At 40.8% G+C, this 16,547-nt stretch overlaps 1 protein-coding gene across 1 annotated transcript in view; it reads right to left on the minus strand.

The window, feature by feature from the left end:
* Positions 1-2,563: 2,563 nt before the first annotated feature.
* HCK (HCK proto-oncogene, Src family tyrosine kinase) overlaps positions 2,564-16,547 on the minus strand; it is a 41,605-nt gene continuing 27,621 nt past the window's right edge. Inside the window, exons 11-13 of the mRNA XM_043990083.1 lie at positions 11,918-12,071; positions 8,892-9,023; positions 2,564-5,252 (exon numbers count right to left, since the gene is read on the minus strand). Coding sequence (XP_043846018.1) covers positions 5,050-5,252; positions 8,892-9,023; positions 11,918-12,071 — 489 coding nt within the window. The 3' untranslated portion in view covers positions 2,564-5,049. The remainder of the gene's footprint in view (positions 5,253-8,891; positions 9,024-11,917; positions 12,072-16,547) is intronic.

Genomic DNA, 16,547 nt, shown 5'->3' on the forward strand with positions numbered 1-16,547 from the left:
TTGTTTAGAATGTACCTTCTATATTGTTAAACCTCGGTATTTTATCTCTTAGTATCTAGAAGTGAGGTCCTAGTCATTTACTATTAGGCATAAAGCATGGTTATACTTCTCCCCCGTTGTCAAAGGGTAGAGTGTCTTAGGTATTACTCATTCTGACTAGGCACTGGGCCTTAAGGGGTTGACTAGGTTGCATAATGTTAGTGACTGACAGAGCTGAAAGAGTTTACATAGCCTTTAGTTCTGGTGACCTGGCATGGGAATACATTAAATTCATTAAGGTGTAAAATCTTATATAAATTAGTATTGAGAAGGTGATGTGGATCTTTGGTCCTGACAGGCTATTTCTTCCTCTGCAGGAATAGTATTGAGCTGAATGTGTCCTAATGGGTCAGAAACTAAAGTGCTATACCTGTCAATGTACATCATTCTTAAGTATTTGTCTGTTTTAAGTAAAGGATTTTAAAAAAAATCTATATTATCTGCCTCATTGATTCAATCTCTATGCATTCTAAACCTGCATTTGGAGCTCAGTATGCACCTGGCCTAAAATGAGCCTGATGGGACCAGGTTTTGGAGATCTTTAAATATCAAACATAGGCATTTGATCCTCCAGGTAATAGGGAGCCACAAGAGAGTTGAGAATAACATGGTCAGACTTGTTCTTTAGGGTAATCAATTTGGGAACTATGTAGGGGATGAATTGGAGTGGGGAGAAATTTGATACAAGTGGGCTAAATAGGAGGCTATTGGAATAATCCAGGTGAGAGACCATGAAAGGCTTAACTAAGGTGGAAAGGAAAGTAGAGAAGGCATCCAGAGTCTACTATCTGCTAGGCATTGTGCTAAATGTCTTACAAAGATCATCTTATTTGATCCTCATTACAACCCTGAGACAGGTGCTCTTATTATTCCCATTTTACAGATAAGGAAACTGAAGCAAACAGTTTAAGTAACTTGCCCAGGGTCACACAACTACAAAAAGTATCTGAGCTTGGATTTGAACCCAGGTTTTCTGAACTTCCAGGCCCAGAGCTGTTATCCATTGTACCACCTAGCTGCTTACCACCACCCACAGGTGGTAACTGTGTGAGTGATTAGGAGGGTATGGGGCAGCTAGGTGGCATAGTGGATAAAGCACTGGCCTTGGATTCAGGAGGACCTGAGTTCAAATCTGACCTCAGACACTTAACACTTACTAGTTGTGTGACCTGGGGCAAGTCACTTAACCCCAATTGCCTCACCAAAAAAAGAAGAAAAAAAAAGGAGGGTATGGATGGGGAAAATGTTATAGAGATAGTAGAAGGTATAGCATCTGATTGGATATGTGGTGTGAGTGAGAGTGAGGTATCCCAGGGTGATAGAAATCACTCTCAACAGTAACAGGAAAGTTTAGAAGAAGAGTGGGTTTGGGAGAAAAGATAATGAATGCTGTTTTGAACATGTTTAAGATACCTACAGGATATCTACTTTGAAGTGTTCAATAGATCATTGGTGAGGCAGGACTGGAGGTCAGGAGATAAACTAGGACTAGATATATAGCAATGGGAATCACTGGTTTAGAGATGGTCATTGAACCTGTGGAAGCTGATAAGATCACCAAGTGAGAAAGGGTAAAGAAGAAAGGGAAGAGGACCCAGAATAGTGCCTTGGGGCATAGCTAAGGATCAAAGGAGTCTGAGAAGTATCTGTCAAAAAGGTAGGACATGAACCTGGAAAGAGCAGTATGTTGAAAAACAGACAGAAAAGAGAGTATTCAGGAGGAAAGCATGTGTCCAGAGCTTGAATTCCAACTAGTAAATAATAACTAGCCAGGGCTATATCTAGATTGCTGCTGCTGTTGATTTTTTTTTTTTGGTGAGGCATTTGGGGTTAAGTGACTTGCCTAGGGTCACACAGCTAGTAAGTGTTAAGTGTCTGAGGCCAGATTTGAACTCAGGTCCTCCTGACTCCAGGGCCGGTGCTCTATCCACTGCGCCACCTAGCTGCCCCTGTTGATTTTTAAAAAAAAGTTTTATTAATACTTTTTTTCCCCTAGTAACTTCACCCCCTGACAGAAAACAAATAAAACTTCCCTTCTTATAATACAGAAGTGCAACTAGACAAAACTGATCCATTACTCATGTCTGACTAAGTATGCCTCATTCCATGGATCCTTCTCAGTATTTCCACTCTTAGGTTGTTGTGTTTTAAGGCCACTTTCACATCCATGTTCTCTCCTTTGATGCCATGAGAAAGGCAGGGCTTCATTCCCATTGAATAGATGTTGAAACTGAAGCCCGGAGTCCCAGGTAGCCCACTATTATTTCTGGTCCTAGAACCTTGAATCTCCTGATTCATGCAGGGCTTAAGAACCTGAAGGTCCTTAGCCCTGAAAAAAGAAAACACAATGGCCTACGGGGATCAACCCTACTGGGACATCTCCAGTCCCATGAAACCATTGATCCAACAGCAATTTTGGGGAAGAGAAAGGAGGGCAGGTCTAACTGACCATAGAGTGCTTACCAGGGAGAAAGGAGACTAGTACTATATCACAAAAGGCAAGAGAAGACCACAGAAAGCCAATCTTACACCTCTTTATTGATAGTTAAAAGAGATGACAAGGAACAGGACCTACTGTGGTATCAGTGCCCTGGGGAAGGTTATAGGATAGGAAGAAGGGGCTTAATAGAGAAAGAGGGAGGCCAACCTATTTTTTAAAAAACACAATAAGAGTCAAAGATAAAGAAAACCTTTTCATTTTAGTCTCAAACTCATAACTCCATGAACCTTTACTTGTATCTTTCCAATGCAATTATTTCATCCTGCCTGCTACCATAGTGATTTGTGTCCCTATTTCCCCCTAATTAGATTGTAGACTCATTGAGGGCAGGGTCTGTGCCACCTCTATGCTTGGACTATCCTGTGTACCTGTAATGTTCTTGGCCTTTTGGATTCCTACCCATCCTTTAAAACCTGTTCAAGTTACACCATCTCTAGGAAGTCTTCCTTCATCCTCTTGGTCAACAGCACTTTTTTAAAGCTCTCCATAGCATTTTCACTTAACATTATGTATGAAAAGTATCTGGGTTTGTGTCATACATACTTAGTAGATTGTGTGTTCCTTGAGAACTGGGAATATATCTTAGCTAACCTCATTTCTTCCGCTTTGTGTTCTGTACACAAATGTGTGGCATAGTGCACTGCACACTTAACAACTATAGGCTAAATGAACCAATCCCCAAAGGCAGAGAGTGCCCTGAACATAGCAGGCCCTCAACTGTTTGCTGAACAATCAATGAATCAGAGGCTTTTAAAAACTTACTAACACTTTGTAGTGAGACATCCAGATAAGGTACTACTCTTCTTTGTGCACAATGCTTATATCCCTATCCCACCACCAACAGGAAGTGTGTTCTGAGTGTTTTTTTTTCCATAGCAGGTATTGGCTACACTGGGCTGTCCACTTTCTTTTATGAGTTATCTCTCATGATTAGAGCAGGAATATGCCAGCTGGGCAACCAGGGTTCAGGATGACGACTGTATAGACGCATCTGTGAGACTGAATCCAGTCCTTGTCCCATTCAATGACCCATATACTAGTTTTCTGGCATTAAGTGTCCCAGTGGCCATTACAATGAAGAAAGTCCACCTCAGACAGAACCAAATAGAGCTGACTGCAGTTGGGTTTAAATCTCCTGTTGTTAACATCCACAGACCCAACTCTGAAGTGCAAAGTCAAACCGGGGCAGGACTTTAGTGAGGCCTTGGGGAAAGCTGTGGCTGAGAATGTGACCACACATAATTGTATGGTCTAAGTGCTCTGGCTGACCTAGGAACCCCTGGAGCCTGTTTTTGTATTCTTTCCTCCTGGGAGAAAAAAAAATAAACAGGAAGGGAAGATGTAAGCTAACTACATTTTCCTCTACTTTTTTCCTGTCTCCTCCTCAGTCCTCTCAAGAGAGAGACAATTTGGAAGCAAATCTTTAGCTTTCCATCTCTGTCTCTGGAGGTAGTGGCTGCCAGGGGACCTGGAGAAACATCTGGAAAAGGCCAACTCACATAGTTCCCATCTTTTACCCTCTTCAATTCCCCTTGTCCTTCAGGGGTTGTCCTGTGCCAACCTCCTCCAAAATCACTTCCCACCAATCCTAGCACCCCCTTCACCACAGATGGGTTTCTGACAACCATACTGGGATAGTAATTTGGGATAGGAAATGAGGAGGGTATAGCCAACCACTCACTAGTCCTGACGAGAAAGCCAAAACAATTTCTCTTACGCCTTAATTTGGTCTGGTAGGAGGCCAGATGCCTCATCTCTTGAGAAATTTTTAATGAGAGGCTAGGGCTCACAGATCTGAGGCAATAGCTTGGAAAAATTCTCAGACTCTTTCCCTAACACTGTCCTAACCTCTAGCTCTCTTTACAAGGAAGGTTAGAGGAAAAAAAGATGCAGTCCCATTTCTTTCAGCAGATCTGGTCTCTGGGAGGTTTCCATCCCAATTTCTTGGTCAGTGAGCTACTAGGAACTTGGATTTGGGGGATTGGAAGAAGAGGAGTGTATATCTATCCATAAATTCTGTGGTATTCATAGTGCTTGTATTTGTCCATTTGACCCAGATCTCTCAAAGCTGTGGCTAAACCTGGAATAACAACCATCCCAGTCAATGGTCAATAGCAATATTGACTAACAGTCTCCTGAGGAATCAGAGAATACCAGAACCCAAAGGGCTTTTAGATTCTCAAATGTTATAGTTGGAAGGGACCTTAGAACACAGAACATAGAATGTTAGAGCTGCGAGGGACCTCAGAGATCATTCAATCCAACCCCTTCCCTTTAAAGAGGAAGACCCAGAAAGGGCAATTGATTTGTCCAAGTATCTACTGAGTTAATGACAGAACTAGTACTAGAACTAGAACATGGGTTTCCCCACTTCCAAGCCTAGATTCAGCTCTTGAAATGGAGATGGGAATTATGAAGATGAATATAGCCATGGGTAGTGTGCATGAAAGCAACATAATGCTATGCTGATATAACCCGAGAGTTGGTCATAATGCTTGGGATGCTAATCTTCATGGCTGCTTTTGGTACTGGCTCTCAGTGGCAGTATAGAAGTCTTCCAGCACACTCTGGAGATACTCAAATGTAGGCCGATCCTCAGGTTTGTTCATCCAGCAGTGAGTCATGATGCTGTATAGCTCTTCTGGGCAGTTGTCTGGACGAGGCATCCGGTATCCTCGATCCAGGGAACGGATCACTTCAGGGTTAGGCATTCCTGAAAAACAGAGGGGAAGGGTCAAATAGGAGAGGGGAAAGTGGGAGCTATCTACATACTCCCCCCTAATTTCACTTTCGACTTGTCAGGAATTTGAGAGACAGAAAGCTGGGGTTTAGACGGGGTGCCTGTGGCCCAATGTCTACCCTCAACTTTTTTTAGTCTAGAATATAACTGGAAACTTAAAAGGACCTTTGAGAGATATGACCCCACCTATTCTCTGTATAAACTAGAGAGGTTACCCTGAAGAAGAAAAGCTTCAGGGGACATCTTTACTGTTCTCAAATATATACAATTATGTAAAAGAGGGATTCAATTTGAACTACACAGCCACAGAGAACAGACTTGGGCCCCTAGTACAGAGACTATAAAGAGGCAGATTTCACCTTGATATGGGAAATAACTTTCTAAAAATTAAGATAGTTTAAAAATAGAATGGACTGCCTTGGTAGGTAGTGAGTTGCCTGTCACTGAGGGTGTTTAAGCAGGGGCTGGAAGACCATTTATCCAAGATAGTATAGAAAGGATTCATGCATTGGATATGGGCTTGGGCAAAATAATCTCTCTTCCAATTCTGGGGTTCTATTGATCTATCAATCTGTCTATATATCCCTTTATCATAGCACACACACATACACACACATATATATTCTTGAATACCACCTGTGGCAAGTGACCATCACAATCCTGCTCATGGTGACGGTCACTTGCCACAGGTGGTATTAAAGAATGGAAGCCTGACTCACTGTTCTAACTGGGCTGCACAGAGCCTTTCATACTTTTCAGCTGAAGTGATCTGGGTTTTTCTTTGTTTGTTTGTTTTGAGAACGTGTCCTGGAAACTGACTTACAACAATCATTGTTATTGTTGTTGCAGGCAATTGGGGTTAAGTAACTTGCCCAGGGTTGCACAGCTATTAGGTGTCTGAGGCCAGATTTGAACTCAGATCCACCAGACTCCAGGGCAGGTGCTCTATCCACTGTGCCACTTAGCTACCCTGACTTATAGTAATTAAACTCATAAGAGTCTACTTGATAAGCCAGGAGAGCCTCTTAGTAATAAAAAATACTAGTTATAATAATATGTGGTTTTTATATAGCCTTGTATTGTGTTTTTTTTTTTGTGAGGCAATTGGAGTTAAGTGACTTGCCCAGGGTCACACAGCTAGTATGTGTTAAGTGTCTGAGGCTGGATTTGAACTCAGGTACTCCTGAATCCAGAGCCGGTGCTTCATCCACTGCGCCACCTAGCCGCCCCTAGCCTTGTACTGTTAATAAACGCTTTATATATACATTACCTTATTTGATCTTCATAGCACCTTCTATAAAATTCATTATCCATGTTTTTTAGAGAAGGGGGCATGGCAATCAAAGCCAACCAATTAGAATGTGGAAGGAAGGAAATAGCATTTATTATATGCCAGATACTGTGCTAAGCACTTTACAAATATCTCATTTGACTCTCACAACAATCCTGGGAGGTAGGTGCTACCCACTTTACAGTTGAGAAAACTGAGGCTTGCTCAGTCACAAAGCTAGTATGTATCTGAAGCTGGACTTGAACTCAGATCTTCCAGACTGCAGCCCAGCACTCTATCCACTGTGCCATATAGCTTCTTTTAATGTGGTAGAATCAGGACAGGGACCCATGTCTTCTGACTCCAACTCTAGGGTTCTTTCTTCCATGCCAAAGGTAGTAGGATACTCCTGTCTGCCGAATAGCTCATCTTTCTCAGAAAGAAAGTCTACTTGGAAAAGCTAATCAATAATAGAAGGTTGCTTGGCAACAATAGATCAGGACAAAGGGAGTTAGAAGGTCTAAATCTCTAGTTTTCCAGATACTTTTCTCTGGCAGAGGAATAAGGTGGCACAGTGGAAAAAGCATTTTGTTTTTACATTCAGAAGGCATGAGTTTCAGCCCTGGCTCCACTAGATACTATGCACTAGATACTGATTCTGACTGTCTTTTTTTTTTTTTTTTTGGTGAGGCAATTGGGGTTAAGTGACTTGCCCAGGGTCACACAGCTAGTAAGTGTTAAGTGAATGAGGCCGGATTTGAACTCAGGTCCTCCTGAATCCAGGGCCGGTGCTTTATCTATTGCACCATCTAGCTGCCCCCTGTCATTTTCTTTCTTTGGCTCTCAGATTCCCTACCTTGGAGGGCTACCATGAAGATTAAATGAGATAATGTATGTAAAATGTTTGGCAACTATAAAGTGCTAGATAAAAATCAATAATATGTAAAAGTAAGGAGTATTATTAGTAAATTGCTACTTTTTTGTTTATTTATTTTTATTTTTTTGCAGGGCAATGAGGGTTAAGTGACTTGCCCAGGGCCACACAGCTAGTAAGTGTCAAGTGTCTGAGGCCAGATTTGAACTCAGGTACTCCTGAATCCAGGGCAGGTGCTTTATCCACTGCGCCACCTAGCTGCTCCTGAGCCATATATTTTTGGACATGGACAATGTGGACATTTCTTTTGCCTGATGATACAAAAGTCAGGCAAAGGGTCTCATTTTTCTTTTCCTTTTTCTTTGTTCAATTTGGAGGGAGAAGGAATAGGGTTCTTTGCCCAAAAAAAGAGAACAGAGGAATAAAAGGTATTACAAAAGGACAGCTTTGAAAATTACATGTTAAAGTTTATTATATTTTTAAAAAAGAAAAGCAAGCTCTACATATTAAAGGTTCATAGTTTCATGTACAACATCTTTCTGTTTAACAAAATATATGGAAATACTCAAAATTAAAGTAAAGATAAATAAAATAAGAAGGCTGAACTAGATGATAATTTCTAAGGCTCTTTCTAGTTCTAGTTCCTATGTAACAATGACTCACAACCATATGGTATAAAACATTTTCTTTATGAAAATTCTACTGAAATGACCAAGACATTCATGATGACCAGTCAAGGTACCCTCTTCTCTGGTGAGTGTTAGGGACACAAGGGCAAATCCCTACTCCCCAGCTTCAATATTTCAATATTATCGTCAAAATGACTGTACCACCAGCCTCACTGGGCTATTAAAAAGCTTCAATAAGATCATGCGTAAGGCACTTTGCAACTGTAAAGCATTATGAAACTTTAATCAGTTTTGCATACAGGCTAGATTTGTTCTCCAAATTTAGTTTTCCTAAATTCTGAGGGCGGTCTAGAGCAGGTGTTATTTTCAGAGTGCATATGATGCTTATGTATTTTCAAAGAGATTTTGTTAGGGATACATCTTATATTTGGGATAACACAATATTATTGTCCCTCTGGCAAACTGATCTTCCTAAAGCAGTGCATACACATAATTGCTTTCTGCCCAACAGTTTTTAATGGTTCTCTAATCTCATAACATTGAATCCAAGGTCCTCTGACATACTTTTTTGGGGGGGTGGGGGTGGGGCAATGAAGGTTAAGTGACTTGCCCAGGGTCACACAGCTAGTAAGTGTCAAGTGTCTGAGGCCAGATTTGAACTCAGGTCCTCCTGAATCCAGGGCCGGTGCTTTATCCACTGTGCCACCCAGATGCCCCCCTGACATACTTTTAAAGGCCCTCATTATTCTAGTTTCATAATCTTTACCCTCTTCTCTTTCATTTACCCGTTTCCCTCATTTCATAATACAGTTCTGTGGCTACAGTATTATCTTCCTTACCTGGATAGGGAATCCTGCCATAAGTGACAATCTCCATCAGCAGGATTCCAAAGGACCACACATCTGACTTGATGGTAAAGGAGCCAAAATTGATGGCCTCTGGAGCTGTCCACTTGATGGGAAACTTGGCTCCTGGAGGAAGATAGAGTTGAGTCAAAAGAATCAATGCAGGGACAGGGACGAAGGTGAGTTATGGTGTGAATGGGATCCCCAAATGGCCAGCATCTGTTTCCTGGCCCAGCAATTGTACCACCTTGAAGATCCAGTGTCCACCCTACCCTCCTAAACACCTCCACTTTCAGACAGAGGTCCTGGAGTGCAGTTAGGGAATGAAATCCAACTGCATGTGGTGGTTTTCTTGAACTCATCAAGAATATGTGATTTCCTTGGTGTGGATATTCCCTACACTGATTTTGATCGCAGTCCTACTTAGTAATAGTATTTTCAGGAGGCATCATCAGAATCAAATAAGATAATGTAGGTAAAAATGCATTATATGTATATGTGTATATGGACTGATACAAGTATACACATATACATATACATACACATGCATATATAGGTACACTTCTAAAAATAACCCTGGGCAAGTTACTTAACCTCTTAGAGGAAAGGGAAAGGAATAAGCACAAACATAGAATCTATATATGTATACAATGCATATATAATAATACATTATATGTGATAATATAACATATGCATACAATAGATATATACAGTATAGGTATGTAACATGTATATTGTATGTGTATTCATATATATTCATATACACTGTGTCTATATCTATGTATATATAATATATATTTTATAATATATTATAAAATACCCATACAACTTATACAATATACCACACATGTGTTATATGTATATGTACATGCATATAATATATTATAAAGCCATATATTATATATGTTATATATAATGTTATATATAATATGTCTATTCCCTTCCCTTCCCTCTAAGAGCTTAAGTGACTTGCTGAGGGTCACATAGTCAGTATATATCAGAGGCAGGGCTTGAATTCAGGCATTTCTGAGTCTGACACCAGTTCTCTATTCATTATACAACATTGCTACTCAGTTATTATTATTATATCAGTGGGAGTTCTCCCTCTACTATAATACCCTGAAGTTCTTCCTCACCTTTAGTAAATGCTTTCATGAATTTCTATAGCAAAAAAAAAATCCCTAGTATCCAATCTTTTTTTTTTTCTTTTTGGCAGGGCAATGATGGTTAAGTGACTTGCCCAGGATCACACAGCTAGTCAGTGTCAAATGTCTGAGGCCAAATTTGAACTCCGGACTTCCTGATTCCAAGGCCAGTACTTTATCCACTGCACCACCTAGCTGCCCTAGCATCCAATCTTTTGATGATGAGCTTTTCAACACTTGGCTAGGTTGATCCTTACATAATCAATGAATGGTCCTCTCTTTGAAGCTTTCCCAGTTTAGTAGGATCAATAATGAGTTCCTCTTTCTTTTCTTTTCTTTTCTTTTTTTTTTTTTGCAGGGCAATGAGGGTTAAGTGACTTACCAAGGGTCACACAGCTAGTTAAGTGTCAAGTGTTTGAGGCTGGATTTGAACTCAGGTCCTCCTGAATCCAAGGCCAGTGCTTTATCCAATGTGCCACCTAGCTGCCCCCGAGTTCCTCTTTCAACCCATGGAACTTCTGGCACATACTTTTTGCTTTTGGGCCAGTTTATGTTTTCTTCTAAGTGTTTATGAATATTTTGGGGGTGATTCAAGATGTAAAGCTTAACATTAAGTAAGCACAGGATTGAACTATTTCCCGAAAGGTCATTGATGTCATCATATTTTGATAATAGGTATGTGATAGCTAGGAAAGGAATGTATCTGAAAGGAGGGTAGTGAAGTGATTTGCTATAACTTATAAGACACTGGGAAATGTTGAAGTCAATAATTATGAATCTTATCCAGGTCTTCTATTTTCTATTTCTGCAAAGAAACTAGTGTTTCAGTCATTGCCTTTGATAGTACCTTTTTGTCATTCATTTTAGATACAGTTCACTAGCAGTACATAGCTTTGTACTTGATCCATTGAACTGGGTTATTGCAACCATAAGGACAACTAGGAATTTTTTGTATCTTTCATTTTTCATAGGTTCTCTTTCTCCTCTGACTTATCTGCTTTCAAGATTCTGTGCTTAAATTTTTGATGGTTGTTAAATTATTTGTTTTGTTCTTTTCTTTCATGTCTTCCTTCTCCTTTTTTCATTTCTGCTCTTCTTTCTTCTTCCTTTCTCCTCTCGTCTTTCTTTCCCTTTCTTCTTTCCTTCCCCTTCCTCCCCTCTCCTCTCCTTTTCCTCCCTTTCCCCTTTTCTTTCTCTCTCCTGTCTTCTCCTTCCCTCTCCTGTTTCTTCCCCAGTCTATCCTCTCCTTTCCCTTCATCTCCCCTTTTCCTTCTCTCTCCTGCTTTTCTGTCTGTTCCTCATGGATTGGCCCATGTCTCCTGCCTGCTGAGGGTTCTGTACTTGAATCATTTAGACCTCCACTCTCTTTCATTCCCCACCCTAGTCCCTACATGTAAGATTTGGCCTGAAATCTCCACTATTAGTCACTAATGGCCCAGGCATCCAAGTATAAACTCCCATTACTACAAACAGAGTTTTGAACCTAGACCTGGAGGAAATAGGTCGATTTTGAAGAGGAGAGTTATAAACTCATATATATTGAAAGGCTGTCCACCTCCCTTGTTTTACAGAGAGGGAGAGTATTTACCCAATCCCACACAGATGGTAAGCAACAGATTCAGGATTCAAAGCCAGACCCTCTCTGTCTCAGAGGCCAAAGCTCTTTCAAATGTACCACACTGTCTCCAGCCTCCTCATTTGGCAGATGAGGAAACTTAAGCTCAAAGACATTAAATGGTTTGCCCAAAGTCATACAACCAATTAGTGTTAAGGTAGGGCAAGGAGGTGTCACACTGGGCATGAAGAAGGTTGTAACAGGATAACTAAGGAAGTGATAATTCAGGAAGTGAGAAAAGAGGCTATGACAGTGCCTACCCTCTCGAGCATTGTATAGGTTGTCCTCAATGAGCCGTGCCAGGCCAAAGTCAGCAATCTTACACACCAGGGCTGAAGAGACGAGGATGTTGGCTGCTCTTAGATCTCGGTGGATATAGTTCCTCACCTCAATGAAAGCCATTCCCTCAGCAATCTACAATGCCAAAACCAGAGACAATCATCCTCCAACTTAAGTCAAATTCCAACCAGCAGAGTAGGAACTAACCCAGTAAGTATTACCCATTGTCTTCCTCCCCTCCCAGAAAAAGTGCTGTTCCCTTCACTAACTGCTGCTTGTTATGATAACCCTCAGAATAAGATCATTCTGGAGCAAGAGATGAGTTGTGTCTTGCTTGCTATGTTCATTCAGGACTTTGAACCAATTCCAGGTCAAACTGAAGACTTGTATCCTCAAACAAGGGAAAAAATTTCACTTCCCAAGACCAACTTGAATTATGTAACAGATTCCCAGAACAGACCTGGGAAGAAACCCAACAATTTTTCTTGAAAAAAGAGGAAAAAATATATAGTTTTTAAAAATTTGTTTTTATTTTAATACATTCTGATACATTCATTGTTAAAAACAAACATTCTAACTGTTCACAATTTTTTTTGATACTCAATACCTGCACTGTAGATATGATATATATTTTGCACTACTTATAATTATTGTAGATACTTTAATGTTCTGGTGTCTAATTTTGCAAGTTGGGTTTGTTTCATTTATGTATAATGTGATAGGTTTTGGGAGCCCTGTGGTGGTAAACTTCTTGCACTGCAATATTGGTGAAATTAGGCTTAAAAATGAGATCAGTTCTGTTTTATATATCTTATGGTAAAATAAATTATTCTGTTTTGCAAAAAAACCCCAAACAAACAAAAAAACCTGGGGCCACTAAGATCAACTAGGCTTCAATTAGCTATTGAAATTCTAAATTGTTAGTCTTGAGAGATACTTCAAAGAGCATTTAATGCAACCCATCCTTGAGCAGGCATTTTCTATTTATTGCATTTTGGACAAATGATCATCCAGCCATGAGGTGACCATGTCAGTTTTTGGACAACTCGATTTTAATTTCTTTCTTACACTGAAGTGAAATCTGTTTCCTTATAACTTTAGACCCTTTGTCCTAAAACTCCCAATAGCATAAAAAGCTGCCCTGGAAGGAGGAGCAGGGGGAGGGAGAAATAGAATTTGGAATTTGAAACTTTAAATAAAGATATTTTTAAAATGTGCTGAATCACTAATATTTTGAGAAATGCGAATTAATACAATTCTGAGGTTCTATCTCATACCCTTCAGAGTGGCAAAGTTGACCAAAAAAATGACAGATGCTGTGGGAAAACAGGTACATTAATGCACTATTTTTTTTTTGCAGGGCAATGGGGGTTAAATGACTTGCCCAGGGTCACACAGCTAGTAAGTATCAAGTGTCTGAGGCCAGATTTGAACTCAGGTACTCCTGAATCCAGGGCCAGTGCTCTATCCACTGTGCCACCTAGCTGCCCCCTCATATTAATGCACTATTAATGTAGCTGTGAACTGCTTCAGCCAATCTGAAAAGCAATTTGGAACTATATTCAAAAAGCTACTGTGAGAAAATAATGGGATTTGGCAGATACTCAAAGGCTCACCTGGAGATTAATCTAAACTGATTGAATTAAGTGAGAGTGGTTGACTTTGCTGATTAGCCTACTTCAAGTTAATCAGATTGTAACCACACCTGGCTGGCCCTTAAGAAGGTATTACTGGAGACTTCTGGGGTGGAGCCAAGATGGTGGAGGAAAGGCAGTGAACTCCCGAATTCATGACATGATTGCTCCAAAAAACATCCAAATAAGGTCATAGGAAAATGCCTGGAGCAGCAAAACTCACAGAAGAATGTGCTGAAATCATCTTCTAACCAAGAATGGCTTGGAAGGTCAGAAGGAGGGAGCTGCTGTGCTGATATAGGAGTCGGGCTCAACCCCACAGTCACCCTGACACAGATCCAGTCTCAGGAAGTCCTCACCAGAGAAGGAGACCCCCAGAGCCTCTGAATCAGCTGAAGCACCAGTGTCATCTGGAACTAAGCTCACAGTCTGGTGAGTGGGCTGAGCCCTGGGAAGGGGAGAGACTACAGGGGTCTATGTTGGTGCTAAGGCAGAACTTGGATTTTACACCCCTACTGAGAACCAGGTGGTAGGCTCGAGTAGAAGTGGCCCAGGTGGGGGAGGGGCACAGGATCATCATAGCTAACAACCCCAACACACAAAGCTGGTTGATTGGCAAGTTGATCTGGGGTCATCTAGGACCAGGAAACAGACCGGGCTAGGGAAGAACCTGATTCTCCTTAAATCATACCACCTGGGATTTCTTAAGCTTGGGATACTGCAGCCTGGAAACAGTGCCCCACTTTAAAGAGCTTAAAGTCTAGTAAAAGAAAGGCAAGATGAGCCGACAGAGAAAGGTGAGGACCATAGAAAGTTTCTTCAGTAACAAGGAAGACCAAGGGGCACCCTCAAAGGAAGATGTCAATATCAGGGCCCCTATATCTAAAGCTTCCAAGAAAAATACGAATTGGTCTCAGGCCATAGTGGTACTCAAAAAGAACTTTGAAGATAAAGTTAGAGAGGTAGATGAAAAAATGGAAAGAGAAATGAGGGTGATGCAGGAAAGACATGAGAAAAAAGTCAACAGCTTGAAAAGTCAAATTGGCCAAATGGAAAAGGAGGTACAAAAGCTCTCTGATGAAAATAATTGCCTAAGAATTAGGATTGAACAAATGGAAGCCAGTGACTTTATGAGAAACCAAGACACAATAAAGCAAATCCAAATGAATAAAAAAAATAGAGAGCAATGTGAAATATCTTCTGGGAAAAACTGCCGACCTGGAAAATAGGTCCAGAAGAGATAATTTGAAAATTATTGGTCTACCTGAAAACCATGATCAAGGAAAGAGCTTAGACACCATCTTCCAAGATATTCTCAGGGAAAATTGCCCTGAAATTCTAGAAGAAGAAGCTAAAATAGAAATTGAAAGAATCCACTGATCACCTCCAGAAAGAGATCCCCAAAAGAAAACTCCTAGGAATATTATAGCCAAATTCCAGAGCTCTCAGGTCAAGGAGAAAATATTGCAAGCTGCCAAAAAGAAAGAATTCAAGTACTGTGGAGCCCTAGTCAGGATAGCACAAGATCTAGCAGCTTCTACATTAAAGGACCAGAGGGCATGGAATATGATATTCCAAAGGGTAAAGGAAATGGGATGACAACCAAGAATCACCTTCCCAGCAAAACTCAGCATTATCTTTCAGTGGAAAAAATGGGACTTTAATGAAAAAGAAGACTTTCAGATATTTGTGATGAAAAGACCTGAACTGAATGGCAAATTTGACTTTCAAATACAAGACCCTAGAGAACCATAAAAAAAAAAAAATGGAGCTGGGGGACATACCTGGGGTCATACACTGGGCAACTGTCTTGTGTCTGAGGCCGGGTTTTGGCTGGGATCCCCCTGGGACCAGGGGTGATGATTTGTCCACTGTGTCACTTAGCTAGATGATAACATCTTTAGGGTTAAATTGAGGGGTGAAGGGAATTCACTGGGAGGGGGGGAAGGGCAGAAGTGAAATCCTACATGAAAGTAATAGGAAAAGGCTTATGGAGTGGGGGGAAGAGATGGGAGAGGAGCAGGGCAGTAAATGAATTTTACACTCATCAGAAAAGGCTCAAAGATCTTAAACTCATCAGAGCTGCCTCAAGGAGGGACTAATAGACACACCCAACTGGGTGGATTAATCTATTTAATCTGGGCAGTAAATGAGCCTAACACTCATCAAAATTGGCTCAAAGACCTCAATCTCATTAGAATTGGCTCAAGGAGGGACTAAGGTACACACTCAATTGGGTGGAGTAATCTCTCTAACCCTGCAGGAAAATAGGAGGGGAAGGGGATAAAGAGAGAGGGGCAAAAGAAGGAAGGGCAGAGTGGGGGAGGGGACAGACAGAAGCAAATCCCTTTTGAAGAGTGATAGGATGAAAGAAGATGGATAATAGAATAAATATCCTGGGGAAGGGAATAGGATGGAAGGGAAACAGTTAACAATAGTAATCATGAAAAAGAGAAAAGGGGGGAAAATTGTACAAAAAATATTTATAGCAACTCTTGGTGGAGGCTAAGAATTGAGAATCGAGGGAATGTCCATCAATTGAGGAATGATGGAAAAAACTGTGTTATATAGTTGTAGTGGAATGGTCTTGTGCTACAGGAAATGACAAACAAGATGATCCCCGAAAAATCTTGAAAGACTAATGAATATCGATGTATGGTGAAGTGAGCAGAGCTGAGAGGACATTGTGAGTAGTGATAGCAGTATTGTTCAATGAGTAATTGTAAATGACTTAGCTACTCTCAGCAGTACAATGATCCAGGGCAATCCCAAGGAACTAATGAGGAAGCATACTATGCACCCCTATAGAAAGAACTGATAAAAAGAACACTTGTGGATTGTACATATATAACCTGATTGCAATCTTGTGGAGGGGGGGGAAAGAGAGGGAGGGAGGGAGGGAGAAAAATTTGGAAGAAGGTATTGTTCTCAGAAGCTAAGGACTTTGAACTCAACTTGAGACCACCTTCAAGTCCAG

This window comes from Dromiciops gliroides, chromosome 2, assembly GCF_019393635.1.
Source record: "Dromiciops gliroides isolate mDroGli1 chromosome 2, mDroGli1.pri, whole genome shotgun sequence".
Taxonomy (NCBI): Eukaryota; Metazoa; Chordata; class Mammalia; order Microbiotheria; family Microbiotheriidae; genus Dromiciops; species Dromiciops gliroides.